Below are 25,369 nucleotides of genomic sequence, written 5' to 3'. Positions count from 1 at the left end.
AGCTTCCCAGAGATCTTCTTTGGCAGTTTCCTTTACACATTGCTACTGAGTTTGAAAGGATGGTATGATTGAGGCAGTGTTTCCAAAATCTGGTCCTGGAGGCACCCCAGCCAGTCAGGTTTTCAGGATATCCACAAGGATAGATTTGAATGCAGTGGAGGTCTTAGGGGTGCTAAATTGTTTACACTTTAGAATGGTGGGCCTGAAAGTGTTCCATGAGATAATATCAAACACACTGAAATTTTCTTATTGCTTTCCTCCAATCTGTATCTTTGAACAACTTTGAACATGCGTTCTTCAGCAGCTCTGTGTTTGACATGCTTATTACCTTTCCTTCAAATTCACTTCATTCAACAGAAACAGCATGATTCTTTATCTTACAGTATTTGAATCAGCTCAGCTATTGTGATTGGACACAGGTTATCTATATGTAACGCCTTTAGGCCTTGCTATTTTTAGAAACAGAACAAACTTTGGTTTGCAATGACAATAGGCATGAAAAACTGTGCAATCAAGAGTTATTGGTTTCTTATTCTTAATCACTATTTGGAATATTTCTGTAGTTTTCTTTCACATTGAAAGGGTAGAGTGTGTCGTGTGGGCAGACATCACTCGTTTCAGAGTTTAAAAAGTAAGTCCTATGAAGCAACGTAGATGTTTACCTCCAGCAACGCCAGCGACAACAGAAGCAACTCCAGACCCAGATGTGCCCTCCATGGTTCGTTTAGATTGGTTGTTTAGGCGCTGCCTCAGCTCAGTCTTCTCAGACTCCAACTGGTCAATATCAGCCTGAAGAGCATCCATTGTTTCTTCAAATTCCCTGCAGGTGGAAGACAAGGTCTATCAGAGTTCAAGAGAGCACCAGATCCACACATCTATGCATACCTATCTTGCAACTATCCTGCACAAAAGAAGTTGGGAGCGTGCAGGGAGGGGAAAATAGAGAATTGCAAAGCTATGAGGGGATAGCTTACTTTTGGAATAACCGCAGAGACAAACTTGGAAAAGTCAGACTAGAAGACAGATTTTAGAAAGAAGGTTTAAATTGGAATAGAGATCTCCAGTCAGGTCATGTCAAATTTTGGTAGTATTTTAGAAAAGGATCTGCCAGTGTAGAGCTTTCTCTAAAATTTATGCAGGAATGGATGTCTAGGTGCTGGCTATATATTGCCTACATAAATATATGTATTTTTGATGTGACTTTATGTGATAAGTTACTGTATATCTTTTTGTGGGATTTGTTCATACCCCTGATGCAGCTGATGTGTCAAAATGTGACCGTGTCAGATTCTTGATGGTTTTTTCCAATAAAATATTGCTATCATACTGTTTTGTTGGTTATGCGTGCCTTGGCGCTCCCACTGATGCACTTTGGTGAATATTAGCTGCTTGTTTATTGTGTAATTTTCTGTCATTTACAAGTCTGATCACGTCAATCATTAGTACTACTACTACAAATCATTTCTATAGCGCTACCGGTAGTACGCAGTACAATTTCCAGATCATTTATAAGTATGTAAAAAAAAAAAAATAAGAAAATTAGTCCCAGTACACGTCCCTGAGGTACTCCACTGTTCATCTTCCTCCATTGAGAGAACCCTACTCCCTGCTTTTTATCTTTTGAGATCCCGTCAGGTACTTCTCCAAACACCTATATACAATAATTAATTTAAAAAAAATCAAAAATAAAGTACAACGTTTATAGATCAAAAGAAGTGCTTCCGGAAAAGAAAAGTCTTTAATAACCTCCTGAACAAGACATAATGTCCCATTTGCATGAGAGAGGAAGGTAGAGAATTCCAACTAGAGGCAGCTTGATATGTTAATGAAGATTGTAAAGGGTCGCAAATTGGGAAACCTAACTGTGGCAAAACAGGGGTTTTTCAAGCTTGTGAATTATATTTTCATGCAGTGTATTTCTCTTGTTTGGCCAGCAGGTGGTGTTTGTTCTTTGTTTTAAAGCAGTTGCAGAGAAAGCTGTTTTCTTTTCAGTTTAGCCCTGTGGAAAGGCAACCTGCAGTGCCATTGGCCACATACATTCAAAGTTGGTGCTCTGGGCTCTGATTGGCCCTGGAATTTAAATCCAGCCAGGAGGCACTGGATTTTCCACGGTCTCAGACAGGGAGTGCAGAGGGTAAACATCTCTGCCCTGAGGCCTTGTTCAAGAACTGTGAGCAGTTATTTTCCGGAAACTCCCCAGGTGCTACCCAGATAGCGTTTAGATAGTTTTAATATTAATCCTTATTCAGTTACCTGTTATTGTTTGTTTCTCTACCTGTTTTATATTATCTACTGTTCTTTATCTGTGATAATAAACTCATTAGTTTGTTAGTTCTGATGTCTTGGACTAAAAATCCTGTGGTTTGTAGTTTGGGTCTGAGTACTTTCTAGGAACTGTGGAATCCCTGGGAGTGTGGCCCCAGTGTCCTAGAAATCACTGGGGAATAGCTTGAGAGTGGGAGACTTGCCCAGAGGCAAACGGGACCCAGTTGGTTGGAGGAGGGTGCTAGTATAGAGCACAGGCGCAGGTGGGCCTAAGCAGTGCTGGGGACAGACCAATTCAGGTGGTTGCAGGGTTAACCCCAGGTGGATGCTAGCCATGTCATGACAGACCGTTTCTCTTTTTTTGGTGGCAGCAGTGGGATTGTCAGGCTCAGTGTGTAGTGTAAGTGTTTCAGAGTTGGTGTTTTTTATCTGTAACTTTCAGACACAGAGCATAGTGAATGAGTGCAGAAGTAAAAGGGTCCCTTCCCCATTCAGCTTTTTTTGGTAGTGTTAGGATTAGCAGCATGCTGATGGCACTGACAACGGCTGTCAGACACTGGATATGCCTGACCTAACACAACAGCGACCAGATTACCTCAGCAAGAAGGAGCAGCAGGACCTGCCAGTGCAAAGTTCTCCTGAGGGGAGAAAGACTCCTTGTGGGCAGAGGCCCGTGAGTTGGCAGGGCCGGATGCCACACCCAGTGAGATCTGGCAGATCTACATGGTAGAGTGACAGCTGCTAGTCCAGCTGTGGCGAGAGGAATGGGAAGAGCGACAGTGGTTAGACCAGCTGCGACACATTAATCGCTACACATTACTAACTGTATCTGATATCCTGTTATGACAATGTTACCAAATCTATGTAAGCCACATTGAGCCTGCAAATAGGTGGGGGAATGTGGGATACAAATGCAATAAATAATAATAATAATAATAATAATAATAAGAGCACGAGTGGGAATTCCAGCTGCAGAAAATAAAGTTGGAGATGGAAATGGCTCGTATTTATAGCTCCAGCCCAACCTTTGCGCCAAGGCCAGAGGTAGGATCCACAGCCCAGATTGGGTTCAACTTGCTAGCTCAGTTTGATGATACCAGAGGTGACATTGATGAGTATCTAACTACTTTGAAAAAATTTGCCGCCTCAATTAGATTCCCAAGAAAGACTGGGTGCGCTATCTTTGAGGGAAGCTCACTGGTAGAGCACTTGAGTCATTCCAAGGACTGTCTTGGAGATGTGCTCCCAGTTTGAGGTGAAGTGCAAAGCTTTGTTGAACCGTTAAGCCATTACCCCCGAGACCTACAAACTAAAGTTCCGGAATTTGCAAAAGGGGAGCAGATGATACTCGCAGCAAGTTTGTAATCCAGCTAAAATACTAGCACCAGTGGAGGACTGCAAAATCCTGATGGTCCTGGAGCAGTTTCTTCAGCGGTGTCATTCAGAGGTGAGGGAGCATGTCCAAGGTCACCAGTCCTGTACTCCAGAGAAGGTGGTTGAGTTGGCTGATATTTTCGTGGCTAATCGTCTCTGGTTGGCAAAAAGAAGCCGTCCGTATCAGCAGCAGCCAGGATCTAAGGGCAGCCAGGGCCCTAAAACAAATATTCCTGCAACTTCAGAGACAGTCAGCAAATCCCCCAGTGTTCCCCAAACACCTAAAGACTTTAGGCACAAACGTCCTTGTTACCAGTGTGGGCGTATAGGACATTTCAAAGCAGATTGCCCAGATAATCCCAAGCCTGCACTGAGGAGCATTTCAGTTCCTACACCAAAGCTGGCGGCTTTTGTGGGTAGCTCCAGTCCCACGAAGGAGGCATATGCAGTAGCTGCAGCACCAAAAGTTACTGGTCCTTCATCAAGCAAGAAAGCACTATAGTACCCCAGTAACTGTGAATTAGACCCTAGTGGCTAGGCTTGTGGACACTGGCTCTAGCATGACTTTATTACGACCACAGCTAATGCCTGAAGATGCTATTCTTCCAGGGTGCACTGCAGATCTAGTGTTAGCCAATGGATCCAGAGAGACTGTACCCATTGCTCGAGTATTCCTGGATTGGGGTACCAAGCCTGAATACAGGGATGAAGGGATAATGGAGAACATGCCAGTTAAAATGCTGTGTGGGACCGACATGGGTCCAATGAACATTACATTTGATAGCGGAGTCAGCATTTCCACCATGGTGACCTATAGTCAGGTATAGGTGGCCCAACAAGCGGAAGCAGCAGTGACCATCTCTCCAGTTCCAGATCCTGAGCAAGTCCAGGTGGAAACAGCGTCAGACGGAGGCAGAAGACAGACAGGAAAGTAGAAAAGAAGAATTAAGATCAACATGATGTGAAAGAAAATGTCCAGACAACAAAGATAGAAAAAGTATTTTATTTTGAATTTATTAACTATGTTAGTTTAGGAAAAGTGCATTATGGATGTCTTTGTATTCATGTTCTGTAAAAGAGGAAATGCATTTCTGCTTTTATTTCTCCCATGTTGTGGTACATGGTAGTTTGACTTCAGTTCAGTTTTTGTCTGTATATCTCTGTTTCTAATTTGTGATCCTAATCTGTATTTGGTGAGGGTCTGTATGTGTTTTGCATGTGACTGAGATATGGTATTCAGTGGTCATGTAGCTTCTGTGTGGAGATCTGTATCTGTTCCACTTGTTCTGTTTTACCAGTAGGAGGAGGTGTATTGTTTTTTGGAACCAGTGTAATATTTGTAGTTCTGCCTATTCAAAGTAGGGTTCTTGCTATTTGAATCATAGAAATTATACTACTCTTGTATGGCATATTTGTATATGTATGTTAGGATTTTTTTAAGGTTTTGTTTTTTCACAATATGCTTAGTAGTGTTTTTTATTTTGCTATGGCTCAAATGACACGAGAATCAGAATATTTTTGAATGGTGCCTTCCATGTTTTTGAATGCAAGTTATTTGTAGTTAATTTCATTATCTTTGAAGTGTTTTGTTGTCCTTTGCCAACTTGTCTTCAATAAAAACATTCAACTAGAAAGATAACACGATGATTACAAATGTAATTATTAAACTTTAAACACAATCTTAATACTCGACTGTTAAATAGCGTATATATCCTTTAAAAAACTGATGGTGTGCCTTGACAATTTTTGCACCTTGTCAGTGTGCTGTGAGATGAAAAAGGTTGAAAATCACTGAGCTAGGGTGTTGTTTAAATTAAGATGTCTATCATTTAAGACCATATGTGGTTCAATTCCTCAGTATATCACTTCTCTTGTATGTTATTTGATATCAGGACAATATTAATAATACTCAAAGTTTATTCTCATTTTCTTTTCCTAGCCCTCGGAGGACTACTTTGAAGAAATTGTTTACTTGCTTATTTGTTTACCAGGCAGTTAGTTTATGGAACTCTCTTTCACTTAAGTTAAGGCATATATCTAGTTACGTTAGTTTAAAAAAAGGATTACTTTGCTGTTTTATAAATATGTGATAAGCAGAACGTGGGAGGGATTTCTTCCCCTATAAATTATAGCACGATGCCATAAAGTAGACATAGCATGCCTGCAGGAGACTAGACTGACTGATGAAGAACATAGGAAGCTCCAGCAGAAATGGGTAGGAGAGATGTTCTATGCCACCTCGGGTAGAAGGAGGGGAGGGGTGGTAACCAGCTTAATTACCAGGTCAAATTAATTTTTAAGGGTGAGGAGGGATGTTACTTACTGCTGCAATTATGGATCCATGGCACTTGCCATTCTCTACTAGTTTTATACGTTCCAACCCGCTATGAACCACAGTTTTATCCTACCATATTACAGAAATTGCTTCCCTATAGTCAGAAAAACCTACTGGTGGTTGGAGATACAAATTTGGTTTTAGATAGGGCTCTAGATCCATCAGATATTCCAGGAAAGATGCACGCTCGGAGTCCTGGAGAAGGGGTTTTATACCAATTCACCAAAAGACCTAGACTTGTTAGATCCCTGGCGTCTTCACCCTTGGGAACAAGACTATACACACGTTTCACGAGTACATGGAACCATGTCCAGACTGGACTACATTCTAATACATCAAAATCTCTTCCAAAGAGTAATAGGAGCCAGGGTAGGCCCTTTGAAGTATTATAAGATGATGGCTTACCAAGAGTGGAAGAATAGTTGGCTTATCAAAAGGTCAGTCACTATCTACATGCACTAGATTCAGCTGCTTTGAATGAAGATTCAGCTTATTTTACTTCAGAGTCTTTTATTTTAGCCCATCAGACTAAGGCTAGCCTATCCTTCTACCAGACCAGCTTGTGGATTTTGAGACCTCATTGGGATTATGTTCAGACTGTGGCTCAATGGAATGGTGAACTGGCTCCACTTGAATAAGTCACATGGGAAGGTATTCGGCTGTTGATGAAACATCTGAGAAAAGTAACTCGCTATGCTTGGCAGGAACACTAGTATAAGTTTCTGTTGCAACTAACTGTATGTGTTGCCCCAGAAGGCTTTTATGCCACATATGGCCGTGAGTGTGCAGTGTCCAAAATGTGCATATATCCCAGATTTCTTGACTTATATGTTTTGGACTTGTTTGCAGAGCCAGACCTTTTGGAGAGATATCTTTGTGTACCTTCAGTCAGTGTTGGGCAGGCCCCTGCAATTGGGGGCTGATGTTCTCTTCTGTTCTGACTTTTTGTGTCTTTGAGATTTAGGAGGGGAGTTAACTCCTTTTCACATAAAGCATTGCTAATGGCGAAAAAATGCAGCCTGATTTGTTGGAGAGCCGCTACAGGTCCTTTTGTGTCTGCTTGGAAAAATGAATTCTATCAACTTTGGTAAATGGAATGTCTGGATGCACGGAGGGGCTCTCCTCGTCAGTGGAGATGATTTCTACAGACTTGGTCTCCTGTTTGGGATAGGCTTTCTCCCAGAGCTTGTACTTATTTTTTGAACTTGTGATCAGAGTGCCTAGGTTAATGGGGGAGGGGGGATTGAACCTTTTCATTTTAGTCTGGGATTGCCGTGAAGAGTCAATACTGGCCATCTCAGATATTTTTTTTCTAATCATATTTGATATAGGGGAAGTGGAAGGGTAAGTTGGATGTGGTTTGTTTTGGGGATATATATACACACTTGGCTAACTGGATTGCTATGTTTTATTGTGTTGTAGTATCTTGTGGTTCAATCAACAACAACAAAAAAAAGAAACGCCAAACAAGTTTCCTTACTTCTCCTTCTTTTTGAGCAGAACCTGTGTCTCATCTAGCTTGGTTTGTATTTTTTCTACCCGATCATCTGCATCTTTGGAAGCACTATCCAGCTTCTTTTCCAGGAGACTGAGTCGCACATGGGCCTCACTCAGCTCTTCTCCCTATTGAAATGGTTAAAGAAGGGGAGAGGGAGAGAGTTGATTGTAGAAACACAGAAACAGAGAAAAATGAAAGCCTATCCAGTCTGCTCATCCATGCCATCTAGTATCCATTCCTCTCCCTTATAAAAACATAGAAAAATGAAGGCAGATAAAGACCACTGTAATCTGCTACACATACCTAACTGCATATACACATCCTCAGACTTAACTGGGCCTGATATTCAAAGCCATTTATTTATTTATTTAGACTTTTAGTTCATGCCTTTTCCCAAAGTGAGTTACATTAGCTATTTTCCTTGTCCCTAGTGTACCTGAGGCAATGGAGGGTTAAGTGACTTGCCCAAGGTCACAAGGAGCAACCGTGGGATTTGAACCAGGTTGCCCCTGGTTTTCAGCCCACTGCTCTAACCATTAGGCTACTCCAAATGGCTTAGGTACCACAGTTCATAGATATTCAGTGGTTCTATCCACATAATGCCACTGAATACCCTAACATACCACCTTGGTACTAGTTGGATAGTGCTAGAGTGGTAACTGGGAGAAGAGAGGTTGGAGCCCGAAGTTATCTGGAGAGCAGAAATATTCAAACTGCCATTGAATTACTACCCATATATAGTTAGGACAGAAAATTGCTGTCATAACTTTCTTAACTTATCTGGATAGCGGTTTGAATATTGCCACTATCCAGATGGTGGCAGCACTCGCCACTCTAGCTTGGATGTTCATGGCTGCTTAGTATCTGGATAGTAGTGCTGAATATCTATGTTTTAATTTAATCACCAGAGCTGGTGTTTACAAACAATACCGAAAGCAATACTGAATTTACCCAGCTGAGACTGTACCGGTTGAGAGAAAGGACCTTCTGTACTTTCCCTCTGAATGGGTGCAAAGCACGTGGGGGTCACTTGCACCTGCTTTTTGTGCAGGTAGAATTTTGCTTGTGAAGAGAACCTTAAGGTTCTGCCCTGCTCAGGAGTGCACAGACCTCGAGAGGCTCTACCAGAATAATAAAGGTTGGTATTTTTCTTACCCAAGTCATCCTGGAGCAAGGAATAGTCCTTCTTCCTGGAATGAAAGTGGTAGGAGGAGTCACCCCTTGGAGGGAAATCTGGGGTAATATAAATACCAAGTCCAGGGTGGCGTTTCTTGTTTTGGGCTCTTGTTCCCTGGCCACTGCACCATTGATGTGAGGGGGAACTAGTAACTTGTTTGGCCACTGCACAGGGGAATAGAAAGCCTGTAGAAGCAGTGTCAGAGCCCATCCAGCTGCTGTACTGATTCTTGGTGGAAGCTGTAATGTGGACCAGACAACCAGCACTGCCTTCACAGGAGAAGATCAAGAAGAGCAGTAAAGAGATCTGCCTGAAGGAGCCAGAGGGCACAGAAGAAAGTTCCAGAAACATCTCCAAGGATAAATCCACAACAGAATCCCATCTGAGGAGGATACCACCTATAAGGACTTTGAACTTGAAGGCTCAAAGGAGCCCTACTGCAATATAAAAGACTTACAGAGAATATTACCACCTAGGGAAAAGAGCCTCCAGATATTACAAAGTTATAAAAGCAAGCTGGTAACCCCAAGTAAAATAAAGTCAGACAGGAGAGATGGAACTTCATGTATTATGTAAAGTTGGGTAGGAGGAACAAGGAACATGTGAAAGGACTGATGGCCTCATACTTTAACTGGTGAGGTGGCACTGGACAAGGACTTTGCCAGACAAGTGCTGATAGGGGTGATATGATACAGATGTTTAAATATTTGAAAGGTATTAATATGCAAACAAATCTTTTCCATAAAAAGGGGAAACTGTAGAACTAGGGAACATGAATTGAGGTTACAGGGGGGGGGGGGGGGGGGGGGCGGGTCAAGTTAGGAGTAATGTTAGGAGAGGATGGTGGATGCCTGGAATGCCCTCCCATGGGAAGTGATGGAGATGAAAACAGGAACAGAATTCAAAAATGAGTGGCATAAGCACAAAGAATTCCTATATGGAAAGAGAATGGAACAAAACAAACTTAGTGGTGCTTAGAAAGTAACTCCTGTAAATAGGAAATAAGGCCAACGCCAGACAGACTACTATGGTCTGTGCCTCGATTATGGCTAGACAGATCTTGGAGGGCTGAAGTGGTCTTCAACGGAAACTCCAAAAGTTGGGAAGTATGTCCAGTGCTAGGCAGACTTCTACGGTCTGTGCCCTGAAAATGGCAAGGACAGATCAAGATATATATGTTATGTTGAATTACAGACTATGAGTTTATCTTATTGGGCATACTGGATGGACTGGTCTTTATTTGCCGTCCTCTACTATGTTCCAGCTCTAGGTCTCTAAGTCTAGGCAGCTATGCAGGGTTGGATTTATGCATATTGTGGCCCCTAAGCTGTAACATTTGAGCCCTCCCCCCTCTTGATTAAAGTAGGAAGTACATTTTAGATTTAATAGTTTTCCATGCTAGTGAAACGTGAGGCACTAAGCTGTCGCTTATCCAGCTCTGCATCTATAACTGAGTGACTTTTACAAAGCTAGATTGAGACTGATGGATTTCCAGCTTTGCTTAGCTGTCCAAAACTAAACCAGCTAAGTTAGATACTCAGCCCTTCTTTGAAAAATGGACCTCTAAGTCCTTATCTTTCATTGGATTTAATTTGGAACCAGATTCTTTGATGAAGAAAGAATTCAATTATCATTAATTTATTTCATATGGTTACTGGACAGAAAGATGTCTCTAGTGAGCATGAAGATCAAAACTTAAAGGGGAGAACGAAGTAGGGCTTTTATGGAAGAAAAGTCTGTACCGTCACTGCAGAGCAAATGAGATAATGAGCTCAGAAACTAGTACAGCTGACACAAGAAACCATCCTCTTGTAGCCTTGCAGAGAAAAAAAAATTCCCTATTCTTTTTGTAGTCATTACATTGTTGCAGCCCCACCTTGATCTTGAGTGACTTCTTTAGTTCCTTAATGACTGTCTCTCTGTCCTCCAGTTTCAGACCAATTCCCTCAGCATCTGTGATCTCTGCTCGGAGAGCAGCAGCCCTCTGTTCTACTGGCGGCGGCATCTGCAATGAAAATTGAGGTTAGATCGGAAAAACTTTCCTTTAATTTAACTGGTCTCAGTACTGTGGTGAGGAGAGATGTGAGGTGAAGTGCCCAACATCAAAATACGGATCTCTGACAGCTTCAAAATGAGAGGGATTCAGTTTACAGTAGTAGCCTAGCCAGAACTGGATTTTTTTTTTTTTTTTTTGGGGGGGGGGGAGGGAATCAAAGGCTAACATGGGTGGGCACTTTGAGCTGCTGTTGCCAGCAGCACTAGCATGTTGAGCACTGGTTGGTTAGTAGTGCCTGATGCTGAGCTCAGTTATCACAAAATGCTTCCGAGAGAGCTAAACATGCTTAGAGACATGCAGGCATATTTTCAAAGCACTTAGCCTCCCAAAGTTCCATAGAAACCTATGGAACTTAGCCTCCCAAAGTGCTTTGAAAATATGCCTGAAAGTGTAGCTGCTGATTGCCACGCTTCTGCACTTCTCAGTTGACTCAGGCTCTGGATGACTTCGGCTGGCAGACCATGGAGTTTCCAGCAATGGTGTGCCCAGCTGCTGGAAGGACCTGAGGCAAGAATGGAAGGGCCCAAGTCCACTCAGGCTCAGCTGTGGCTACGCTCCTGGCTTACAAAGGACCCAGACCAATTTAATAAATCAATAGTTCCTCGTACTTCACATGCCTGTATTACACATCCGTCATATTAGCTTAAAAAATAGCAACAATTTGGGCTACCAAAATAAAGATGAAATGACAGACTGATAACACAAGTGCCAGAGAGGAAATATTACCAGTGAATTAGCAATGTTTGTTTGTTAGTTACACATGAAATACTGCTTTTTCTCTCCCTTACTTGAACCATCCAGGGGAGCTACTCTCCTAATCTGGTTGCAGAGTCTACTCAGCTGAAGGCTGCAAGTGTGATGCCTGAGGTCTCAAATATGAAGTATCTATTGTACACATGGCCCACCTTGATTTGGGGCTTGTCAGCATCGTATTCTCCCTCCTGCATGGCTGTAGCCATCTTGTTCATGGTTGCAATAACAATGTTGCAGGACTGCCGCAGACACTCATGGGGGTTGATGCCTTGAGCACCGTAAATCTGTAGAGGAAAAAGTGTGCACATGTGTTGCATATCCTCTGACAACTATGATACACTGCTAGAAGTGACAAAGGATGAACAGAAAGAAGAAGAGGGTTACCAGTTGCACAGATAAAGATCGATGAACAGAAACAAATTTGGACTCCATAAGATAAGCTACTATTGGGACATTTTGAAATAGATCACAGAATTGCAAAGTACTTGGGTGCTTTAAATAAACATAACCACATTTTTTTCTCTAAAAAATTAATACACATACTAAAGGCAGGCAGCTTGTGTGCTTTGCACATGCTCTTTTGTGGGGGCAACTGAGAGGGGGAAAATAACTTTCACACGTGCATGCACTGTTTTCCTGCCCAACCTAAACACACCTTTGGGAACATTTCCTCACAGCCTGGCTGCAAATACACATGCAGTGGAAGAGCACACATGGGTTTAGTCAGCCAGAGGAGGGTAAGTCTTAGACATGTCAGTTTATCTGTACTAATTGCTATTTAGCTGGGTAAATGACTTTGACAACTTTTCTATGACGACTGTTACATGAATCACATGGCAAATGAACAATGTCCTTGTACACCTAGGGTTACCATATGTCCGGATTTATGTCCTCTTTTTGAGGACAAGTCCTGGCAATCGGGCGGGTTTTGCCAATCTGCCCATTTGTCCGGATTTCTGGACAAACGGGCAGGCTGGTGGGCGGGGCCGTCCATAGGATGGCCTGCCCGCCAGCCTGCCCATTTGTCCAGAAATCCGGACAAACGGGCAGATTGCTAGACTCCCCTCCCCTTATTTACTACTGCCCTGGTGTTCTAGTGACCTCTTCCACCTTTGGGGCAGGAAACAGCCCCCTCTTTCCTGCCCGGAGCGCTGCCCTGCATGCATCCTTCCTGTTCCTGATCTTGGTGCCGATTCAAAATGACTGCTGAGAGATGAAGTGACCTCGCAAGACTTCAACTCTTGGTGGCCATTTTGAATCGGCGCCGAGATCAGCAACAGGAAGGATGCATGCAGGGCAGCGCTCCGGGCAGGAAAGAGGGGGCTCTTTCCTGCTCCGAACAGGTCACTGGACCACCGGGGTAGTAGTAAGGTAAGGGGAGGGGGGGTGACGGGGTGTGCGACAGGGGGGAGGGGAAACTGTGACAGGGGGCAGAGTGAGGGCATGAAAGGGGGCGGGTGGGGTGTGAAAGGGGGTGGGGTATGTGTCCTCCTTTTTGGGGGACAAAATATGGTAACCCTATGCACACCTCAATGATTAATATTGCAGTACATTCATCCAGGTACTGTCCATCTACACTTGGCAGGCTGGATGACAAAACAATAACTCAGTCCAGGCCAGAACTGGGATTACGATCCAAAAGGGTTTTACTTTTGAGTCTTTAATGAACAGGGACAATAACTTCAACAATAACAACAGTACAAATAAAGCAAATACAGTCACATTTGTTCCTTTGAGACTCTCTGTTCTTTAGAGACTTCTTTTTATTTCCTTTACCCCGACCATAAAGTCAGTAATGCAGTGATCTGATCTGGTCTGGCAAAATGCTGTCCTACAGCAGTGTCACCCTGGTGAATAAAGATTCTTCATTCTGTGAGACTCACCTGCTCAGCAGCTTTAAATGCTAGGTTTTCCAGCCTTCCTGCCTGTAACCCTTCATTTTCTGACAAGGGTGCAACCATCTGGGCTCCTACAGCAGCCACCTCCTGCAGCACCGCCACCACCCAGGTCAGATGCTTGCGGCAATCCGACAGTGTGTCTGAAACCTGGACAGAGAGCCGATATGTTACAATATGACCACTGTATTCTGAAACAGGCATGTGGTATATCAGAAATTGTTTTCCTTTCTATAAATACATGCATATTTTGGGGGGCATGAATACTCTACATTTTTTAGCATATCTCCTAAAACACCACATAACAGCTGATATATTCATTTTTTTTTTTTGCAAACCTACTAAAATACAGCCATTATAAAAAGTGCACACAATAAATATGGATGCTAAGGCACCACATATCAAAATCACCAAAAGTGAAAAAGAGATGGTTAAGGATTTCATTTCTGCAGCCACAAACAAATAACAAGGGACTTGGAAATTGCAAACTCGCTTCCTCTTGGCACATAGAAACAACAGGCCTGATATATATGTTTTATTTATTTTAATTTAGCTCACACCATTTCACTGGCCCAGACCAGGCTTAGGCAGGGCACTTACATAAAATATATTTATATTGTTGGTGGGTCCAGATCAGGACCAGTAATCATTGGGGGGGGGGGGGGAGGCAAAGGCATAACAATTCACACTACCCAGTTTTAGTTTACTCCTCCAAGCAAGTGCAGAAGTCTCAGGAACCCTAAGACTGCTCACCAATTCTTTACTCCCCTTAACATCAAAATCCTTGATCCAGAGACATAGCTAGGTAGGTCGCCAGGGGAGTGGCCGCTCCCCCAAATGGACTTCTGCCAGTGCCTATTTTTGATGCGATCTGTCACATTTAAATTAAGGGCCCGCAATGTTGGCAGTCCACTCTCGCTGTCCCTGTGCCGTCAACCTGGCTACGCTTCTGTCTTGATTCTCTTCAAAAACTGTGAGAATGGCTGACATATCATAGCGATACACCTGTTCCCTCACTCTTGGGCCGATGATCGGAAACAAACGCAGGTGCTAGAGGCTGTTAACGTCATACTAGTACCTGCGTTTGCTACCACCCCATGATCAGAGCCCCTGAGCGCATGAAACAACGCGCTTCCAGGCTCTGAATGCAACTAGTATGCAAATGCATGCAAAGCAGGGATCTTAGCACAAGTAGCATGCAAATACATGCTAAGTGTATTTCTCCTCAATGATCAGCTTGCAGCACGCCAAACACTGGCGCATTGTCCGCGGTAAACCCTATGCCAGCTTGAAACTGGTGTTAGGGTTTGCAGACCATTGGGACGGAATGATGAGCCCTGTCCAGCATGCATTTGCATGCTAGCAGCCCCCCCCCCCCCCCCAAAGCAGCAGCCTCCCCACTGCAGGAACCCCGACCCAACACCCCCCCAGCAACACGGGGGCTGGAGGTCAGGTGGACCTCCGGTCCCCCCTCCCCCGACATAGGTTTAGGGAGGGCTTGAGTTTTGGGGGGTCTCCAGCCCCCCCATCATCTCCTCAGATGTCCCTGGTGGTCCAATGAGCTGCGGGTCAACCCCCCCCCCCCCCACACCTGGTGGTCTTGCGGCCCTTCAGCATCCCCCTACTTTCGGTGGAGGAGGGAGGTGGCCTCCCTCCTCTTCCATCGGCGCCACCTCGAAAATGGCAGCGCCCAGCCCTGCCCAGTGCATCCTGGGATGTGCTGGGCAGGGCTTCACCCCATATAAGGGTGAAGGGTGAAGGGACCCTTATATGGTGTGAGGCCTTGCCCAGTGCATCCCAGGATACACTGGGCAAGGCTTGGCGCTGCCATTTTTGAGGTAGCGCCGATGGAAGATGAGGGAGGCCACCTCCCTCCTCCAACGAAGGTAGGAGGGTAGGGAAGGGCCGCTAGACCACCAGGTGGGGGAGGAGAAATTTACCTGCAGCCCACTGGGCAACTAGGGACATATGATGGGAAGCTAGGGGAGGTTGGGGGGGCTGGAGGCCCACCAGATCGCCAGCCCCCCCCCAAACGTGTCAGGGCAGTCGGGGGAACAGGACGTCCGCCGGACCTCCAGCCCCCGTTTCACTAGGCTCGGAGTGGGAGTACTTGGGGTCTGGTGGTCCCATGGACCTCCAACCCCTGTGTTTGATAGGTCTGGGCAATTGACAGCCCAGACTTGTCAAACAAGTGCAGGAGGATTGAGCCTGAGCTCATGCTCGGGCACAATCTTCCCACACTTCTACCCTATGATCAGAGAGAATAGCATGCTTAAATTTGCATGCTATTATCTCTGATCATAGGGGCGGCTGTTCCAGTGCTATTTTTAGAGCACTGTTTGGAACAGCGCAGGGCTTTCGATCTCTGTGATACAATTACTAGGGAAGCAGGTACTAAAGACAAAGAATTCAAACAGGGATTGGGTTTCATACCAGTCACATTTCCCTCCAAAACTGGTCTCTTCTCACCATGCAGGGACGTAGCCAGACAACAGATTTTGGGTGGGCCTGGGCAAGAAGTGGGTGGGCACCAAGTGTTCTCCCTACCCCCCCCCCCCCCCCCCCCCCCCCCCCATCACCACCACGAAGTCTTCAGCTGGTGGAGCTTGGGATCCCCACCAGCTACTGCTAAACATGTGCTACTGATGGGTGGGCCGGAGCCCTAAATGGGTGGGCCGTGGCCCACTCAGGCCCACCTGTGGCTACGCCACTGTCACCATGACTTCACTAGTTAGGAGAACCCTCCCTTTGTTTTGGCGAAAAGTGGGGGTATTTACCAGCCAGTTTCCAGTATTTTAGTATATGTTTCAAATAGCATTTCAATGTATATGTGTTCACATATGCACATAAATGCCATCATGGCACCTAAGCACTATTCTTAATTTGCATAGTGCATATTTGCAAGGGGAACATAAGCTCCCACCCATGTTCAACCTCTGTGTATGCCCTTCTTGCAAATTATAGAATACCAAAAGTTACACCCTTCCCTTCAGTACTTACCGTGTTTCCACGAAAATAAGACACTGTCTTATATTAATTTTTGCCCCCCAAAATGTGCTAGGTCTTATTTTCAGGGGCTGTCTTATTTTTTGGGGAAACATCGGGGTTGGATTGGGGTAGGCCCGCCCGCCCTCCGTCGTTCCCGGAACTAACCTTAAACGCCTCCTTTCACCTTCGCAGCAAGCAGCAGCAGGGCAGGCCACTCCTTCCTTCCGTGTCCCACTGTCGCCTGACGTAACGTCCGCGAGGGCGGGGCACGGAAGGAAGGAGAGGTCTGCCCTGCTGCTGCTTGCTGCAAAGGTGAAAGGAGGTGTTTAAGGTTAGTTCCGGGAGTGACGGAGGGTGGGTGGAGGGGGGGGGGGCCCGGCGACCTCGGGTGGGGGGGGCGGCCCGGGGGCGGCCTTGTCCGGCTCTCGGCGGCCCTGCTTTCAAACAAAAATTTGCTAGGTCTTACTTTTGGGGGAGGCCTTATATCTACCAATTCAGGAAAACCTCTACTAGGTCTTATTTTCGGGGGATGTCTTACTTTCGGGGAAACAGGGTAGGCACTCACACTTACACTAGCTCTGTCTTGCCCATGCTCCTCCCCGTATTCACCTCCCCTTGCAAATATGCACTATATAAGTTAAGCATAGGTGCTATGCTAACATTTATGCATGTAATGTGCATATAAGTGAAAATATGCTAGTAGTCTAAATAATTATGCATGGAGTATGCATATACCTTGTAACATGCTAGTATTCTAAACTTTTAAGCACCTAGGTGTGCATATACATGGTAACATGCTAATATTCTAAATGTTTATGCACCCAGGTAATATGAAAGTATTCTAAATATTTATGTATGTACAGCATGCAATAAATGTTAGCTCCTAGGTTGTAGAATGGCTCTGTTCGTGCATAGCCTGCTCTGGAAAATTAACTACCCTTGCACATACAGAGAGCCATCTAACTTAGCTGACTAGTACTGAAAATTGGCATTAGCCAAGTAATTCATTCCCTAATCTCCAAAGCTGTGTGGTTATATTTGGCTGCTCTAGAGGGGAAAATGTTCACCCAAGAGATCTAGTCATTTACTCTCTATATAGGTGGCTCCATCCCTTTGAAGATCTAGCCTGTCTTGTTTATGGTCACGTTATAGGGGAGCTTCTGACCTGTTGTCCAAAGTTGAGTGCTGCGGGTATTCCAGGTGCATCTGTACCAGGCATGCGCCGTCTGATCTTTTTACAGAACTGCTGGATGTCACTGCAAGAGGTTTCCAGATCCTTCAAGAGGATGGCCAGATCCGAGGCCTGCTGTCCACACTGAGAGAAAATGAAAGGCACATGATACAAACAAGATATATAAATAATGCTCACATCAGGATACGAGTGCAAAGGCTTTTCATCATGGCAGCAATTTTCAAAACTGTCTGTCGTAGATTAAAATCTGCAGGTAATTTTAGGATGCTAGTTCTTAAGGTGCGGTAAAACTTGGGCTATACAGCCCTTTAATTCACTGTGGGAGTCACTAACCTGTAGTATCTTAGTTCCACAAGTTAATGACTCTTTTAGTACATGAATAACGCAGCTTGTGATCAACCTCACAGGCTGTGTTATTTATAGTGCTGGGAGCATCTGGCTGCTAACCCATGTCCTAGTGCTCCTGGGCCACACCCTAAAGGGGCTGGGCAAAAAAAGTTTAATCTACCCCCCTTAATCCTGAAGCCACTGCAAACACTCTCTCTAAACAAATTTCCCCTCCTGAAGCCACCCAATCACAACCCCCCAAATAACATGTATTCTGGCTGTAACATCATAACAACTAGTAAGTTATAGACCACCAACTTCCCTAAATTAGGGTTCAAGGCACATCACAAATAGCAATGTAAACCAGCTAGTCACTGGAGAATACAAATGCAAAAAAGTAATCAGAAGAACACATAATATAATCATAACACAGAAAATGAAACAAATTCCATTTTAAGCACTCAAAAATTTTAATAATAATAATAATAATTTAAAAAAACTTCCTACAGCCTTCTAAAAGCATCATGAGAAGAAGCTGTGCCTATGTCCCTGGACAAATGACATCATCCAAAATTTTCTTATATTGAAGACCAATTACTTAAGAAGTACAGTAAGAATCATTAGCGTGACAACTTCTTTTAGATTCAGAGAAAAACACATGCTTAATAACCTGGTGCTGTACCCATGAAATCATGTAGACAGAACAAACCAATTTGAAAGCAATCCAAGTCTGCACCATGAACCAAAATGGGAGTCACCCTAGCCAGGATCAGCCTTAGCAACTGTGGAGTCCTGTGAAGACCAGTTTCGTGCACCATCTCCCTAGCCCAGGACTTAAGATTTCAAATGAGGTATCAGGGATTTATTTATTGATGCCATTGCTTTCACTTTTTATTAATCAGTTTCTGTTGAATCTTGATCCTGCCTGCACTCACTTTGTAATCCAGTTTACCCAAGGACAGATTGATCAATGAGGCCTGCTGCCTGACCTTTAATCCATCCTGACTCCCCCCCCCACCAGTCTTCCTCTCCATGGTACCTGAAAGACAGTTTGTGTGGGATAGCAGGGTGGGATAGAAAGCTAGTTCCTGGTGCTGGCATGACTTGAATCAATGATCCTTCCAGTCACCTCTGCTCTGCTGATATGACTGTGACTGAGGTTGGCTAGAGCCTGGTTGGGAAGGTGTGAGTGATTGTCTCCTGGGGTCCTGGCTGACTCACACTTGGAAATGTTGGTGCTACTACAGGGCCCATCCACATAATAGGCGTGAGAAGATGAAGACGAAAGTGAAATAAAATATACCTATCCATCTGATAAACGTGAAAACAAAGGGTGAGGGAGAGTGAGAGGGAGAGGGAGATGTACATGCTGGCTGGTGGTGTGGTGGGAGAAGTAGAGCATCAGTGCTGAGCAGCACAATTACCAAGAGTGAGGGGGAGGGAAAGAGAAGGAGAAAGAGCGAAAGAAGGAGACAGAAAGGGAAAAGAAGCTTTTAACTTTTGGTCAACCGCCATTTGCAAAGTTGACTCAGTTAAACAAGGGGCCCCTAGGAGTGCAGGGCCCTGTGTGGCCACCCCTGTTGCCCCTGCTTAAGGCTCTTGCAGTTATGTGCTATAGCATTTAAGCACAACCTGACAGAATAGTGCCTAGTGCGACAGAATTTGTGCACACGTTACAGAATACCGACTAAGGGTAGTTGCATGCATTACTGTGTAACCGTTAACTGGTGCCAATTAGCGTACAGAACAGTTATAGCTAATTATTGCTCGTTAACACCAATGATCAGCTCATTATTAATTTACACATACAAATGACCTTATTCTATAACTTCCACGAGTACTATGAGTATTTTGAGTGCTATGGTAAAGTTGGGCACAAAGTTTATAGAATCCGTGGGATAGACGGCAATAATTCTATAAAGGAAGCTAGGCATGCATTTTTTCTTTATAGAATACTGACATAATAGGTAATATACGTGCAGTACTTAGGCATGACCACTTACTCAGAGCTGGTGTAACTGTGGGCACCTGAATACTGAGGTGTGAGTCCTGCCCAAGCTCCACCCTTGTGTGTATGCCCCTCTTGCAAACGCGCACTATGGAAGACATGCGCATATTTACAGAAAAGCACTTAGCTAGGAATTCGGTAAGTATATATGTATGTGCACACATACATAGGTAAGATAGGCGAGGGAAGCCAAAGTACATTCACACAGGAGCAAAAAAACAAAAGCACAAAGATCCTTCAGGAATGGGGTGTTAACTCAAGTTTTATTGGACAGACCTGACAGACTCTGCCGGTTTCTGGCTGCTGTTTCTTGTGGTTTTGTTGTACATTAAGAAACCAGTTGATTTAGTAATCTCCTGTATTTTGCATTTTTTGGGATATTGTGCACATATGCAAGACCCCTGACGCAGGTGGCTTCGCTGAAACACGGTCCGTGTCAGGTCTGTCCAATAAAACTTGCGTTGACGCCCCATTCCTGAAGGTTCTTTGTGCTTTTGTTTTTTGGACATATACATAGGTGCTAGTTCCATGGTTGTTATGGGTGCCAGGGCACCCCCAATACTTTTTCTAGCATCAGAGGTGAAAACTTCAGGAACTAGAGCTGCAGGGAAAAGCAGGAAAACAGGCTGGTGTCTCCTAAGCTATTGCTATTGGCTGACTAAGGAATGTTTGACCAATGAGCTAACAGGAGGAGGAAAGAACACCAACACTTCCTGCCTTTGGTCTACCTAGTAGAGAGGGAAAAGTGCTAAGGGGCTGACAAAGAAAGCCTTGTGGTAGAGCCGGCTCAACACGTAGCTGTACCGCAAAACTATCACTCTATAAATACTGTGGCATGCTCTAAGCCAATGAGCATGCAAATTACTGCTGCATTAAAATCACGGACCACAGCAGTAAGCGCTCATTGTGAAATGTCACCATCCCTGTCAGTGAGCTGCAATTGGCTCAGGCACTAACAAGAAGGATGACATTTAAAAATAAAATTTTCAGCAATCTGCACTGGCCCATGATCTCCCTTCCCTCCCACCCAACTTGGCCTGACTGCATTCCCTCCTGCCCCCACCCTCCACAATATACAAAACCAAAATCCCTGGTGTCTAGGGTCCCTCCCTGAAGTGACCGGCACCCCACCTCTGAAAGGACGATTCCCCCTCCAGACTTAAAATATTGACCCCTGGTGTCTAGTGGTCCCCTCCCTCCCTCTGATATTACAAACCCTGGTGTCCAGTGGCCCCCTCCCTCTTCCTGCCCCAATCCCCTGTTCCCCATTTAAAGAAAAATAGTCCCTGGTGTCTAGTGGCACCTTGACCCCCTCTCCAAGCCTCCCCCAAGCTCTCCCCAGACCCCCTGTACCTTAAACGTGGCAGGAGCAAGGCTCTCTCGCTCCTGCCTCTGGTACCACCCTTTTAAAAAATGTAGTACCCTACATCCTGGGATGCACTGGGTGGGTCCAATCTGCCATCCCTTATATGGCCATCCCTTGTGATGCACAGGGCAGGATGCCACAATTTTAAAGAGGGCTGTGCTACAGTCAGGAGCAAGTGGGCCTCACTCCTGCCTCTTTTGATATATGGGGGTTTGGGGGTTCAGGAAAGACTGGTAGTGCCACTAGACATCAGGGACTATTTTTCTTTAAATGGAGGACAGGGGGTCGGGTTGGGAGTATGCAGTGTGCTACTGGATACCAGGGATTGTAATGTTAGGAGTGGGAGGAGGGATGGATGAACTGGACACCAGGGATTATAATGTTGGGGGAAGGGAGGGGGGTCTACTAGACACCTGGGATGTAACTGTAATCCCCCATTATATGGGGATTACTGAATGATGTTGTTTTCTCCTTGGAGTCAATGGGGGGAGTGCGTGGGATGTCCCTGGGTGGGAGGGAAGCCCAGGTCAAGGGGAGTGTGCCATGAAATAAATTGCAGAAAGAAATAGTTCTAGTTTATGAATGACAGTTAAGGTGGAGTTTGAAAGTAATAAAAGTGCCTGTTTGATTAAGCACAGGGTCTTTGGTTGCCTTCACCCCCGTGAGAACAAGAGGAGAGGGGGTATCCTGGAAGGGCAAAAATAAACTAAGGCTAAAATAAAGAGAAGTTCCTGCCCTAAAAACAGAAACTGTGATGGTGAGAAGAGGTCTAGATGGGTAGGGAGCAGCAGTTGGAGCAGGGGAAGCCTATTTAAGGCTAGGGTGTGACCCTGAGATGTGCATTGCTAGAAGGAGGACAGACAGTGAGGTCTGATCCTGAGGGAAAACGCATTGTGATCAGAGACATCAGGAGCAGCCTTGGACTATAGAGCCCAAAGGGGTGGGTGATGGACTGGAGGAGTTGTAACATAGTAACATATAGTAACATAGTAGATGACGGCAGAAAAAGACCTGCACAGTCCATCCAGTCTGCCCAACAAGACAACTCATGTGTGCTACTTTTGTGTATACCTTACTTTGATTTGTACCTGTGCTCTTCAGGGCATAGACCGTATAAGTCTGCCCAGCTCTAGCCCCGCTTCCCACCACCGGCTCTGGCACAGACCGTATAAGTCTGCCCAGCGCTATCCCTGCCTCCCAACCTCCAGTCCCGCCTCCCACCACTGGCTCTGGCACAGACCGTATAAGTCTGCCCCGCACTATCCCCGCCTCCCAACCTCCAGCCCCGCCTCCCACTACCGGCTCTGCTATCTAATCTCGGTTAAGCTCCTGAGGATCCTTTCCTTCTGAACAGGATTCCTTTATGTTTATCCCACGCATGTTTGAATTCCGTTACCATTTTCCTCTCCACCTCCTCCTGTGGGAGGGCATTCCAAGCATCCACCACTCTCTCCGTGAAGAAATACTTCCTGACATTTTTCTTGAGTCTGCCCCCCTTCAATCTCATTTCATGTCCTCTCGTTTTACCACCTTCGTACCTCCGGAAAAGGTTCGTTTGCGGATTAATACCTTTCAAATATTTGAACGTCTGTATCATATCACCCCTGTTTCTCCTTTCCTCCAGGGTATACATGTTCAGGTGAGCAAGTCTCTCCTCATACGTCTTGTTACGCAAATCCCATACCATTCTCGTAGCTTTTCTTTGCACCGCTTCGATTCTTTTTACATCCTTAGCAAGATACGGCCTCCAAAACTGAACACAATACTCTAGATGGGGCCTCACCAACGACTTATACAGAGGCATCAACACCCCCTTTCTTCTGCTGGTCACACCTCTCTCTATACAGCCCAACAACCTTCTAGATACAGCCACTGCCTTGTCACACTGTTTCGTCACCTTCAAATCCTCAGATACTATCACCCCAAGGTCCCTCTCCCCGTCTGAATCTATCAGACTCTCGCCACCTAACACATACGTCTCCCGTGGATTTCTATTCCCTAAGTGCATCACTTTGCATTTCTTCGCATTGAATTTTAATTGCCAGACCTTAGACCATTGTTCTAGCTTCTTCAAATCCTTTTTCATGTTTTCCACTCCCTCCGGGGTGTCCACTCTGTTACAGATCTTAGTATCATCCGCAAATAGGCAAACTTTACCTTCTAACCCTTCGGCAAGGTCACTCACAAATATATTGAACAGAATCGGCCCCAGCACCGATCCTTGAGGCACTCCACTACTCACCTTTCCCTCCTCCGAGCTAACTCCATTCACCACCACCCTCTGGCTTCTGTCCGTCAACCAGTTCCTAATCCAGTTCACCACTTTAGGTCCTATCTTCAGCCCATCCAGTTTATTTAAAAGCCTCCTGTGGGGAACCGTGTCAAAAGCTTTGCTGAAATCTAAGTAGATTACGTCCATAGCTCGTCCCTGATTCAATTCTCCTGTCACCCAATCAAAAAACTCAATGAGATTCGTTTGGCACGATTTCCCTTTGGTAAAACCATGTTGTCTCGGATCTTGCAACTTATTGGCTTCCAGGAAATTCACTATCCTTTCCTTCAGCATCGCTTCCATTACTTTTCCAATAACCGAAGTGAGGCTTACCGGCCTGTAGTTTCCAGCTACTTCCCTATCACCACTTTTGTGAAGAGGGACCACCTCCGCCATTCTCCAATCCCTCGGAACATCTCCCGTCTCCAAGGATTTATTAAACAAATCTTTAAGAGGACCCGCCAGGACCTCTCTGAGCTCCCTTAATATCCTGGGGTGGATCCCGTCCGGTCCCATGGCTTTGTCCACCTTTAGCTTTACAAGTTGTTCATACACACTCTCTTCTGTAAATGATGCTGTATCCACTCCACTATCATTTGTACTTTTTCCAGTCCATCGCGGTCCTGCTCCAGGATTTTCTTCTGTGAAAACAGAACAAAAGTATCTATTTAGCAAATTTGCTTTTCCTTCATCACTATCTACATAGCGGTTCGCAGTATCTTTTAGTTTCACAATTCCCTTTTTAGTCATTCTCCTTTCACTAATATACCTGAAGAAATTTTTGTCACCCCTCCTTACATTTCTAGCCATTTGCTCTTGCGCTTTCGCCAGACGTATCTCTCTCTTGGCTTCTTTCAGTTTCCTCCGGTATTCCTTCCCGTGTTCCTGTTCTTGAGTTTTTGTGTATTTCTGGAACGCCAACTCTTTAGCCTTTATTTTCTCAGCCACTTGCTTGGAGAACCATATCGATTTCCTTTTTCTCTTGCTTTTATTTACTTTCCTTACATAAAGGTTTGTAGCCCTATTTATAGCTTCTCTCAGCCTGTATATTTGTACATAAATCTGGACTGCAAAAATGAAACGTTAAGTAGTGGATAAGACTGTACCACATAGTCTTGGCTGGATTAAAACAAAAACCCCTTAAACCAAATGCTGACTGTACATAGGAAAGTTTGTACTGTGGATTTACTGCCATTGCAGAAGCTAGTAAAGTTTTGCAATAAAGACAATTCTTGGGTGTGCTGAGTATCCTTTGGAAGAGCCAATGACCGAGTGAAGAACTGACTCCAGAACTGTTGATATTAATAACTAAAAATAAAGCCCAGCTTAAAATCCAACGGCCTTCCGGCTTTTCATCCAGCCCTGGCCTGTGCTCAAGGTCGAATGAAGATTGGCTAGTGCAAGGAGAGTGAGGTATTAAAAGTGACAAGTGAAGGAGGTCTCTCTCTCTGTCCCTCTCCTCTCTGTTAGTGGCCCAGGTCTCTGAGGAAGGGAGAGCTGATCTGGTCACTGAGACTCGGGTTACATAATGTTGGGGTACAGGGGGGCCACTAGACTACCGGGACGTTTTGGACATGTGTGTGTATGGGGGGGGGGGGGGGTCAGATTGGTTTAGAGGAGGAGAAAGGGGCACTAGACTACCAGGGAACAAGGTAGAAGGTTACTGGGAACTCTCCCTAACCCTTCTATGTTGCCTCAGACCTGGCAGTAAATTTCTCATGCTGTAGACATGAGAGCACAGGCTGTTGGCTTCTCTGCACTGCTGCACTTTGGCTAATAGCCTCTTTACCATGCATTTCAAAAGCATTTTAATATGCTGTGTGCTGATGTCTACGGCATGAGTTAATTTTGTCACGAAGGCCC

The 25,369-nt window shown here is 44.9% G+C and overlaps 1 protein-coding gene across 1 annotated transcript in view; it reads right to left on the bottom strand.

Moving 5' to 3' along the window:
* Nucleotides 1-25,369, bottom strand: part of LOC115462551 (dynactin subunit 1-like) — a 277,665-nt gene that overhangs the window by 48,675 nt on the left and 203,621 nt on the right. Inside the window, exons 21-26 of the mRNA XM_030192544.1 lie at nt 17,507-17,656; nt 13,342-13,503; nt 11,611-11,742; nt 10,526-10,654; nt 7,455-7,597; nt 663-820 (exon numbers count right to left, since the gene is read on the bottom strand). Of these exons, the coding sequence (XP_030048404.1) occupies nt 663-820; nt 7,455-7,597; nt 10,526-10,654; nt 11,611-11,742; nt 13,342-13,503; nt 17,507-17,656 (874 nt within the window). The remainder of the gene's footprint in view (nt 1-662; nt 821-7,454; nt 7,598-10,525; nt 10,655-11,610; nt 11,743-13,341; nt 13,504-17,506; nt 17,657-25,369) is intronic.

The sequence above is a fragment of the Microcaecilia unicolor genome, chromosome 2, assembly GCF_901765095.1.
Source record: "Microcaecilia unicolor chromosome 2, aMicUni1.1, whole genome shotgun sequence".
Lineage (NCBI taxonomy): Eukaryota > Metazoa > Chordata > Amphibia > Gymnophiona > Siphonopidae > Microcaecilia > Microcaecilia unicolor.
Note: the sequence above shows the minus strand (reverse complement) of the source record. Positions and strands in the feature narration are given on the sequence as shown.